A 12,140-nucleotide genomic window follows, 5' to 3' on the forward strand; every position below is an offset into this window, starting at 1 on the left:
AAGAATAAAGCCCCAGGCCCCGATGGGTTTATTAACGACTTCTACGCTTCCTTTGCAGACCGCCTCTCCCCCACTTTGACCGCTCTGTTTAATGAGATAACTAATACTGCTACATTCCCTAAAGAAATGCTGGAGGCCCAGGTAGTAGCTATCCCCAAGCCTGGGAAAGACCCTGCCCACTGTCAAAACTACAGACCAATCGCATTACTTAATAGTGATGTTAAGATATATGCTAAATTGATAGCATCCCGACTTAGTGTTTATCTACCGCTATTGATCCACCCGATCAAGCTGGGTTTATGCCTGGCAGACAGGCCTCTGACAATACCCGCAGAGTTTTTAATCTGATAGATAGGGCCCCTGGCACAGAGGGATTTTTATTACTCTCATTGGATGCTGAGAAGGCGTTCGACAGACTGAATTGGCTATATATGCGTACTATTTTGGTTAAATTTGGTTTCTCGGCCCAGATTCTGGCGTCAATCTTAGCATTATATACCCTACCGTCAGCTAGAGTCTTTAGTAATGGATTTCTGTCGGACGCCTTCCCAATCACTAATGGTACCCGCCAGGGCTGCCCTCTCTCACCGTTGATATATGCTCTGGGTATTGAACCCCTGGCAGCTAAAATTAGAGCAGATGCTGCATTCCCAGGCCTGACCCATGGCGGACTCTCCCATAAATTGTGCCTCTTTGCCGACGACGTTCTCCTCTTTGTATCTCATCCCTCCTCCTCTCTCCCGAAATTACATTCCATACTACACGACTTCAGTGAGGCATCATACTACAAACTGAATACAACAAAAACCGAAGCATTGCCGGTCCAATTACCCGATACACTCACGGCCACTTTACGATCTCAATATCCATACAATTGGAAACTCAACTCACTTACATACCTCGGGATTCATATCCCTCCTACCTCCTCGGCTGTGTTCGATTTAAATCTCCCCCCCTGATACTCACTCTCCAGATCCTGACATCCTCATGGTTGCTGTATGAGATATCCTGGCTGGGACGTTTATCCGCCTTTAAAATGTCCTTACTACCCAAACTCATGTATTTATTTCGCACTATACCTTACTCTTTTCCCAAACCGTACCTCGATAAATGCAAAATAGTTCTGACGAAATACCTATGGAAATCGCACCCCCCAAAACTGGCACACGCTAGAATGATTCTTCCCCGACATAGAGGAGGCCTCGCATTGCCTGACCTAAGTATGTACCAGGAAGCATGTGTGCTTGCCCAATTGAAATCTTGGAACATATCCAATCCCGCTCCCCTCTGGGCCCACATTGAGAAGGTCGGGTGCATAGGATACCCCTTAGCAGATTTGCTATGGACCCCTAAGGTCCTCCGTCCAAATGGTTTGAATGTTCTTCCCTCTACGGCTTCTTCCTTACGAATATGGGATAATTTGATGAGTAAGCTTCCTAGCATTACTACCCCCCACACAACCCTTTCACTTAAAGCAGTGAGTAAGTTAATTCCCAACTTACATATCTCTACGTGGACTGCTTGTAATATTCATACCCTTGGAGACTTGTTGGACGGGTCTGCCCTCCTTACATTTGCCCAATTGCACGATAAATTCTCCCTCCAAAGTGCTGAACTGTTTCACTACTTCCAGATCAGACACTGGTTTCAAAGCCTACCTACAGTACAAACTCCCCCCAGCTCTTTGGCTCAGTCTATCCGATCCCGCATAGTATTATCTTCATCAACTAAAGATATAACTTATTGGTACAACACACTCATCTCATTAGTCCCATACCAAAAGTCTAACGCTCAGAGGCGCTGGGAGGGAGACTTGGGTATTCCCATAGCAGAGGCACAATGGGAGAAATTATACCGTTTAACATTTTGCATGTCTCGCTGTTTAAATCATTCGGAAATGCATGTTAAACTACTGAATAGATTATATCTGACCCCAGACAGACTGCACACCTTTTGGCCCTCCTGCTCACCACTATGCTGGAGAAATTGCGGAGAGATAGGGCATGTATACCATATTTTCTGGTCATGTCCCCTTCTCCAAACTTTCTGGGCAGAAGTATTTACGCTAATAAATAAAGTTCTAGGCCTATCTTTAAGCCCATCCCCAGATCTGGCTCTCCTACATATGTATCCCCTGGAGGTATCATCCTCTCAGAGGTACTTGTTGGGACACATCTGTATCGCAGCAAGGGCAACCCTGGCCCAAGCCTGGAAGCAGGTGGCGGTCCCACCTGTTATAAAGGTGTTCCATAAAGTTAATTTTCATTATTCTATGGAAACCGAATGTATGCCTTACTCCTCCTCTGCTTCCTCTCCCATGGTGAAATGGTTCCATTGGCATGAATTTGTCACGGAGGGGGAGGGCTCCACCTACATATCACACCCGGGGCAGTCGTCCCCTATACAATTCAGTCTGAATGAGGAACCTTCTACTTCCTGAGTGCTCTTTCTCCCATACTTTCCCCTCTGGTCCTTCTTACTAGACACTACATTTATGATGTTATCAACCGATGCCCACCGGTTTCTAGAGTTGGAGTAGAGAATCCATATTGAAACACCTATGCGCATTTCAAACTGTTAACATGTCTAGGATACCTGTATACCTACTTAGTGTTATGCTATCTGTTTTATATGTCAGTTGCATTTTATTGACGTGTACATCCCTCCCCACCCTGGTTTTTTTCTGTACCCCCCCTCCCTTTTTTTTCTTTATCCCCTTTTTGCTTTTTGCATTCAATATAAAATTCAATAAAAACTATTGATGTTAAAAGAAGCTAAACAAAAAAAAGAATGTAAGGCGCTGACTAATTAGGGAGAATCCCCCAAATAAATGTCCCACTCTATTCTGGGTGTACTGCAGCTTCAAAACAAAGGAGATCACTGATTCTCCCAAAAAGTACCACCAAACAAGAAATGATTGAAGCGCTGTACAACCAGAGTAAAGTTTTTATAAATTTAATATCACAATACAGACAAAACACATAAAACATACAACACTAAACACACAGCCGGTGTGAAATTTTAAAATACCAAGCAACCTCAGAAATTCATTAGTACTAGACAACCTAACTATTGGAAATACATCATATAATCCTCTCAATTCTCTAGAGAATTCCGGAATGATCAGTCCTTAATTTATAATTGTTAGATGCAAAGTTGGCAATTAATTAATCACAGTTCTTAATGATTATCAGATTTGTCTTACTGGTCATCCGTTCATTAAAGCCACAGTCCAGATAAAACGTGCAAACAGTCAGTAATGATTTATGTTAAACTCTGTCCACAGCTGTTAGTTGAATTATTACTGCATGCATAGCTATATATTAGCCTTTAGCAAAGCCCAAAGCAGAATTGAAATTAATTAATAGATGAGTGGACAAACATCCGTAGCAGAAGTGTAAAGCCACAATTGATGAGTTTCACAATTAGTGCAATTCGATCACTCAAGATTGTTAGTAGTTAGCAAGCACTCATAACTTGATGCACACCCCGTAACAATGGGTTAACACATGGACACTGGTCTCTTGGTCGGCTTACTGTGCAATGATCGCCCCCAGCGACTGCAGAAGATGCTGGAAGACGATATCCCCCTGCAACTGCAGAAAGTGCTGTGTGCAGATATAACTTGTCCGGGGTCCCGCCGCATCAAGTCCGTTTAAAATTTCACACCGGCCGTGTGTTTAGTGTTGTATGTTTAATGCGTTTTGTCTGTATTGTGATATTAAATTGATAAAATCTATACTCTGGTTGTACAGCACTTCAATCATTTCTTGTTTGGTAATAAAGAAGGGTTATTACTGGGTTATTATCGGGTCAGATGCAGTGTGAACGGGTTTCCCGGGTCGATGCGACCCAGTACCCATTCACAGCATAGGGAGAAGCAGCGCAGAGATGATCTCATCTCCTAGCACCACCTCCGCACCCACCCCCGATGATGCCGCAGTCCCCGCCCCCAATGGCAACCCGACCCTGCAATATGCTGGGTGGGGAAGCCCATTCTCAGGGTCCAATGCTGGGTCGCACCCAGAAACGACCCGTTTCCAATTCCTGGGTGCAACCCGGCATTAGCGATCTGAAAGTGGTATCAGTAAGTTATTTGTCACTATACTCATTGGGGGAATATTTATTTAGTGGCAATGGTTATAAGGTGATGAGGTTCTGGCCATTTCTGCAGCACATTGCGACACAATACATAGTGACGAGTAGGGAAATCTGCAATGTTGGATGTCATAATAGTGGTGAAGCATACAGCTTCACATCACTGCTTATTAAATTGCGCACGTTAAATAGTTAAAATAATTATAAGGACATGCATAATCACCGGTGCAAATTATGTACCTGAGGAAGGGTAAATCCACGGAATTTAAAATCCCTAGAGACTGCATGTGGAAGGTTCATGGGCAGCACATTGGCATAACGTTGGATCTCATGGATGACGGCAACTGTGTATGGCATAGACTCACGATCTTCCTGCTCAGGGGCTCGCTGCCTGCCAATCACTTGGTCAATTTCCTTTTGTACTTTAACTTTCAAGAAGAATTCATAGTAAAATTGTTATGATCATGAAATATTTCGTCTTCCAACGAACAAAGAAAGAATTGTCATTGAGAATATGTCCAGGCTTTATAATTGCAATGGTGGCAGATGGAGGTGTACACATTTCATGGATAATAATTGGAAATATTCAAAATATTTGACAAAATGCCACCAAAATTTTGGACTTGAAAAAATAGACATTGTGATCGGATTGCAGACATATCTCCACTTACTCTACAGGAAATCTCATGTTAAGGAAAGATTGGATACAAGCCACACAAGTATAAGAGCACAGGGACACTGAATGGAATGTCACATCACCCACATCTCAATCATGGGAGTATTTTTATTAACTGTCAGTATTGTGTATGGGGTAGATTTTCCGTCTGTTTTACAAACTGACCAAAACTGCAGATTTACTAAAGTCAAATCGAACTAGAATCTAAAAAAAAAAAGATGGACTTTAGCACACTTTAGAACACCGGACAAACAATTGATACCATTATATAGATAATGTAGATTTACTGATAATCAGTTTTAAAACCGACCTACAACCGACAGGAAAACAACACCAATCCCACCCAAACAATAGATCTACCCGTGACAGGCGAGTTTTAGATAAGGTTTCATTAAGTTAGAAAATTAAGAAAGTGTAAAAGTTGAGAAAATAATGGCATGGGGTCCCCCCATTTCAGTAACCAGCCCTGGATCTTTCAGCCTGGTCTGGTACTGGGAAATCGGGGTGAAAACCAGAATAGGGTCCCCCAAGGGTGACACACATCGTGGGGTTCCCTTGCCATACCATAATCTAGCACCAAACTGGTCAACCCAGGCCTGGAATTTTTTGTAAAGTGAGGACTCCCCCCAAAAAAGGGTTCCCCTTCCCAAGGAACTCCCAGGCCTACTCTTACAACCCATGGCTAATCCCTGCACCACTGGTGACAATGGGTGTGGGGTTATTGGTGTAAAAAATAGATTGTAATATTGTTCTTACAGTGGGAATACAGATCCTAGCAAGCCTGCCCTGGAATGCCTCTCCACTTTCATGTCTCTCCACTTTATCTGTCTTCAAACCTTAATATATTTCTCCCCCTACATTTTTTTTTTTAGACACTAACATGATGGCGATAATCGTCGATGTTGGTTGGTTTGGTTTAGAACCAAATCTGACCTTTAATAAATTTACTCCATGGTCTCACTTACTGGTCTGCAAGTCTATCTCATTCTCACTCACAAGAAGAGCACAAGGAGGCAGAGGGTTGTATTAGGTGGGCGCACAAACTAATTAATAAAACTTCACTTTTTTTGTTATTATACTTGTAAAATATTTGTTGGGTACAAGACAGTGAAAAATAGAGGTTAAAATTAATGACAGGTGGATGCATACATATAAATTGTGATAGAAAAATAAAGTGAATTCACATTATTGTAATGTAGCTGTTATATTAAATTGAATAAATATCCAGCTTCAACTTGTATAATTAATTATGATGGGGTGTTGGAAGTACAGATATCATATCTTGCTCATCAATAAATGAAATCATAGATAAGCATTGACAATGGAAGTAAAGCCTCCTGTGCTTGGGCTATAGGGTCATATATTTATACTATTAGCAGCCTTAGGGCCTGATTCTGCATGCATCGTAGATATGCAAAAAATTGCACAGCTACAATCCATTAACCTGACATGCAGGGGGACGCCCAGCACAGGGCAACTCCGCCCCGCACACTGGATCCCCCCCCCCCCCCCCACAAACACACACATACGAAAGCATTGCATGGTGGTGATGCTCTCGCATGTTTAGGGTATCCCTCTGCCTACGCAGTGTAGCTACGAAGGCAGGCAAGCTACTAAGCTACTTGCCATGTTTCGGATTGCAGCAGCTGCGTGTGATGTCACGCAGCCACCGCGGCCTGCCCTGCAAATGGTCCGGACATGCCTGCATTGTCTGGACCACGCCCCCCCCCCCCAACACCGCCATGATGCCCACTGCTGCCCCAAGAACAGCTCTGCCTGTTAATCAGTCAGTTGGCTTAGGGGTGCTGTGAATTTTTTTTTGATACTGTAGGGCGCCATGATTTAAAAAAAGTGTGGGTTATATAGTGTAATTCTTAATGGTGGTGATATGCAAATGTGTTATTATAATTTTCCCAACAGTCGCAGAGCATGACAATGTTTGTTCTAGCTCCCGTCTTTAATAGGGCATTTCAATAACAGTCTACTAAAGGATATTATGGCTCAATCAGCAGCACATTGTATTGATGATTAATTTATTTAAAGAATTAAGATGAACAAGCTGCCTAATTCTAATAGTAGTGATTGACAAGTGCAATGCTACTAATCACTGCGTCACTTTAAAATAGATTTCATACTGAATATTTATTCATTAGATAAAAATCCTTCAACTATGCATCAGTGTATTAATGGTGAATCTATTAAGAACACAGAACATATGCGCAGTTTAAATGTGCTGCAGATAAAATGCCGGCTGTCAGAATTCCGGCGTTCATTATACTGATGCCGAAATCCTAACAGCTGTAATCCCAGCGCACCAAGGCTATTCCCACTCGTGGGGATCCACAACACCCATAGAGTGAGAATAGATCCTGCAAGGGGACTCTTAGTGCTTGCCACGCTGCAGGCATTTTGACGGGTGGGATGCCGCTGTTTGGCTATTGACAGCCGGCATCCCATCTGCCGGTAAAACATATGCAATCTGTTTAAACAAATGTTTTTATTCATAGTGGCTAACAATTCCACACACTGACAGAGCATTTGTATTAACACACAGTTACAGGTATCAGTGTGTGTAATACAAAATCTTGTCAGCTATTAATTCAGCTGTTATATAATTTGTGGTATAGCAATTGTTTAATGAAATTACTAACAGCAGTAATCATATATGGTGTAATTCTTAATGATAATGAGATGCAGGTACTGTATTACGGTTTCCCACAACAATTGCCAAGCATGGCTGTATTTGATCCAGCTCCATCCTAAATAGAACACTTCCTAGCAATCTATTAAAGGATAGTTCAGATTGATTAGCAGCACATTAATTAATAATACATTTGTTTGAAACCTAAGGTAGACACGGTGCCAACGCACGTTTCTCTGTAAAACCAGCTTTCTCAAGGCTGACCCTTCATTCTCACTCACACCAGGCAAACCAATAATTGGCAACATCTGTAAAATGTCACATCCTTAGACTCCATATCTTACTTCTGATGTTGGGGTACTTCAGTAGCAGTAGAAATGCATGTCTCAGCGTTGTACTTATTGTTTCTGTCCCAGCAATAAACAAAACTGTAGTGTTTGTATAAAAATTCTTCATGTTGAATTGTGTAGATGGATTTTGCTTTTCCTGGAAATACATAAAACAAGAGAGAGAGAGAGAGAGAGTTAGAGGGAGAGGGGATGAAATAGTGAACTGCTTTAAGCGTTCATACAAAAGACAATGTAGTGCTTGTTTATGATAAACCATATTGGAAAGGTAAGGAACATACATTTCCTCACTGATCCAGATGGGATAAAATGTAGCAATGTGAAAATCAGAGTTACATTTTTGTTAGTCAATATCAATATTAATTTCATACATATTCACCTGTTCATATCCAGTTTAAAAGTGGGCAAAAATCCATCAATCTGTACACAGTACAATTAGAATTTTCACATCAGTAATATGATTATGTACAGGAAGTGTAAACTGCATTGCATGTAACAGTGTAAAGCTGGCCATACACTAGGTTGATATCATGTACGAATACACAATATCGACCCAACATTCGACCCATCACATGTTTTGGGCAGGAATATGATGAAATGTGCGGCCCTGGGGGTTGTACATCGCATCAACTGATCATAGGTGCTGCACATATGATCAGTCGATCCCGGCCGCCAGCAGTTGCAGTGGTATGATAGATCATAAGGTGCTAAAGCACCGTACAATCTATCACACGCCGCTTAGCTGGCGGGGTAGGGTGGTTCTAGGGCAGCCCGCATCTAATGTGAGACATCCTAATGTACAGTATGGCCGACATTAGAAGGAGAATAGAGTCAAGTATACAGCATTATTCAGTATGCTCAATGCAGCAAGATACTGTACACCAGCCACAATAATAGTAAAACATACTTCTGTTTGGAATGAAAATCATATATCTGACTTATTAGCCATGTCTTTCCCATATATTTTGAACTTGTGAAGTGTTTGGCTTGGTTGTACAGATTGTCTTTTTGGTCATTCTGGCACACCAAATAAAATGTTGTTAAAATGGCCACAAAAATTATTTTTATTGAAACTTCGAGGTTACAGTTAGGCAGTGGACATTATTCTACATGTACTGTTGCTAGCATTTGCATAGAGTGCTACCTAGGACATAGAGTATTTTTATACCAATTTTAATACAATGCACTTTGCACCCTCCCCCATACTGTACCCCAACTTTTTGAAACAGGCACTAGAAGGGGGTGTGGACTCACTACTTGGGGCATGGCCTTACGGGAAAAAGTGCCTGCGAGCTACATGCTCCATTTCATCACCCTCATTTCATCCAGTGGCACCGAGAGGGGGGGGAGTGGGTACAAATTACCCAGGCCTAGGCAGCTAACCCCCCCTTCCCAAGTATACCTGTACTGTGGCCGTCCGGTGGCTGCGATATCTTCCCAGTGATATCTTCAGGACGATGGAACCTCATATAGAAAGCAAAGACTCTGGCACTGTGCTTTATACTGGCCCACATCATCTTCCCAAATATCTGGGAAGAAGGCTCTGGCTGGGGAGGATTGTCCTGCTTCTGGATCAAGTAAGGTAGGAAGCAGATGCCCTCCCTCTTGCCTCCCCAATCTCCCTATGTTAAAACAACACCCCCCCTTGTGGAGCATGAGGGGCCGCAGCAATTATTTTAATATTGTTTTTAAGATGTACATATTTGACAGGGGTCAGAGACTTTTTATAATAATTCTGCTGTTGAAAGAAGAGAGAGCTAGTGCCCAGACTCCAGTCTTACTGTCCTCCTGGGAGACTTAATGCCCTATCCCAAGATGGCCACAAGATCATTAATGCAAGTGCAGGGGCCATCTTTTTCATTACTGTTTTTATAGCATCAAAAAGGCACATAACTGTACCTGTACCACACATGAGACTTATCTACAAGCTACAAGAAACAGGGCTAGGAAGCACAATATGCACTTGGGTCAAAAACTGGTTAGATAATAGGGAGCAGCGCATTGTGGTTAATGGATCTTTTTCAACTTGGACTGAAGTGCTAAGTGGTGTGCCGCAAGGCTCAGTATTAGGACCGATATTGTTCAATATTTTCATTAACGACCTAACAGAAAGTCTAGAGAGCATGGTGTCAATTTTTGCAGATGATACCAAATTGTGTAAAGTTATAAATGCGGAGGGGGATGCTGAGTCGCTTCAGAATGACTTAGTTAAATTAGAAGCTTGGGCAGCGAAATGGAGAATGCGCTTCAATACAGACAAGTGTAAGGTAATGCACTGTGGTAACAAGAACAAAAATAACACCTACCTACTAAATGGGGTAAGATTAAGGGATTCTGTACTGGAAAAGGACTTAGGTGTCATCATAGATAGCAAACTAAGCAGTAGTACCCAAAGTAGACTGCAGCAAAGAAGGCTAATAAGATATTAGCATGCATAAAATGGGGAATTGATGCTAGGGACAAGAGTATTATACTCCCGTTATATAAATCACTTGTGAGGCCACACCTTGAATACTGTGTACAATTCTGGGCACCTTACTACAAAAAGGATATCCTGGAGCTAGAAAAGGTTCAAAGGCGGGCGACCAAACTAATTAAGGGTATGGAGACGCTGGAGTACGAGGAAAGGCTTGCAAGACTAGGCATGTTTACACTGGAAAAGAGGAGATTAAGAGGGGACATGATCAACATTTACAAATATATAAGGGGACAATATACAGATCTTGCACAGGACCTGTTTTTGGTTAGATCAACACAGAGAACTCGTGGACACTCGCTCTGGTTAGAGGAGAGGAGATTCCGCACAATACGGCGTAAAGGCTTTTTTACGGTAAGGACGATACGTGTTTGGAATTCCCTGCCTGAGGGAGTTGTAATGGCCGACTCAGCCAACACCTTTAAGAATGGGTTAGATAAATTCCTAATGGATAAGGATATCAAGGGTTACGGGGCATAGTCACGCACTATGGTTATTATAAAAAAGAGGGGTGAAACGTAACGGCAGTCATCAACTTCAGTCAAAATTTTATACAAAATAATCGTGCATAGGAGACCTCAAATAGGTTGAACTCGATGGACAATTGTCTTTTTTCAACCTTAGATACTATGTTACTATGTTACTATATCTCCATTTGTGTATCTCCAAAGAGACATACAATTATCTGCAATCCACAATGATTCAAGTCTTCCTTGGGGTCCCATTTTATTAGTTTTTACCAAAATGCATTGGAAATTCTTTGGCACTGAACTTGCATATAAACTGTGTCTGCATTTAGAGCTTAGCACAGTGGTTCCCAAAGGTGGTCCCCAACAGTCTAGGTTTTAGGGATATCCCTGCTTGTGCACAGATGTACTCAAGCTGACTGAGGTACTATTAAGTCACCTGTGCCTGAGCATGGATATCCTTAGAACCTGGACTGCTAGGGTGCCTTGTGGACAGCGTTTGGAAACCACTGGTTTAGCATATTGTATATTTACTTGTGGAGGTGGGTATGGGCTTAGAGTCAACCAATTGTGTCTTACACCTGTCAAATACAGGTGGTCTCACATACTGTATGTACAGTAATGTACCTGAAAATAAACATGCATTTACATATATTTTCTGTTTGTTAGTTTAACTTTATGAGATCATAATGATAACATACACCCATGAGATGGTTGTTAATGCATAATCTTGTGATAAATGTCTACTTCATATATGTCCAGACTTCTAATGAAAAATAAACTGGTATCTGTATTGAATACGCTCAGCATCCCAACAGTGTAACTGCCAGTGGTCAGGTGACCAACGCCAGAATCCCAACACTACTTCAGAATGCCAGCGCCGGAACACCCACCACCAGCATACGAAACGAAAGTATTGGGGTGAGGGTTAGGACCCAGGGGGGAAGTAAGGGTTAGGTACTATGGGGAGGGGGAAGTAGCTGTACCCCATACCCTCCCCGAGTCTTAGCCATAGCCGCCACCTCCTGTGAATAGCCATAGCCCCCCCACTATGTTAGCCCTAGCCGCCACCCCAGGCGGGTTTTAATTATGGTCAGGAGGGGGCTAAATTACCTATCACACCCATCTGTATTGCACTGTAGTAATTATCCTGTATTTTCTAACACTTCACCCAGTGGTGTAACTAGAAATTTTTCTCCCCCAAGCCAAAAACTTCTCTGGCGCCCCCCCCCACTCCCATAATTGGCACTAGTAAAGCAATGAATCTGCATGAGCCGCAAAAGGGGCATGGCCTTGCTGAAATGGGCATGGCTTTGCATAAAGGGGCATGGTTTTGCAGGAAAAGACTACCTTATACCACAGTTTTGCAACCTGCACGCCCAGACGTTGGCCACCACAGGAAAGAAAAATAATCCTGATTCATGCCCCTTACATT

General features: G+C 42.3%; 1 protein-coding gene across 7 annotated transcripts in view; it reads right to left on the minus strand.

The window, feature by feature from the left end:
- Positions 1–12,140, minus strand: part of LOC134949265 (cytochrome P450 2A13-like) — a 94,266-nt gene that overhangs the window by 7,076 nt on the left and 75,050 nt on the right. For all 7 annotated transcript variants that reach the window (XM_063937759.1, XM_063937754.1, XM_063937755.1 and 4 more), the window contains 2 exons: positions 7,760–7,901; positions 4,339–4,526 (listed from right to left, as the gene is read on the minus strand). In XM_063937759.1, the coding sequence (XP_063793829.1) occupies positions 4,339–4,526; positions 7,760–7,901 (330 nt within the window). The remainder of the gene's footprint in view (positions 1–4,338; positions 4,527–7,759; positions 7,902–12,140) is intronic.

This window comes from Pseudophryne corroboree, chromosome 8 (assembly GCF_028390025.1).
Source record: "Pseudophryne corroboree isolate aPseCor3 chromosome 8, aPseCor3.hap2, whole genome shotgun sequence".
Taxonomy (NCBI): Eukaryota; Metazoa; Chordata; class Amphibia; order Anura; family Myobatrachidae; genus Pseudophryne; species Pseudophryne corroboree.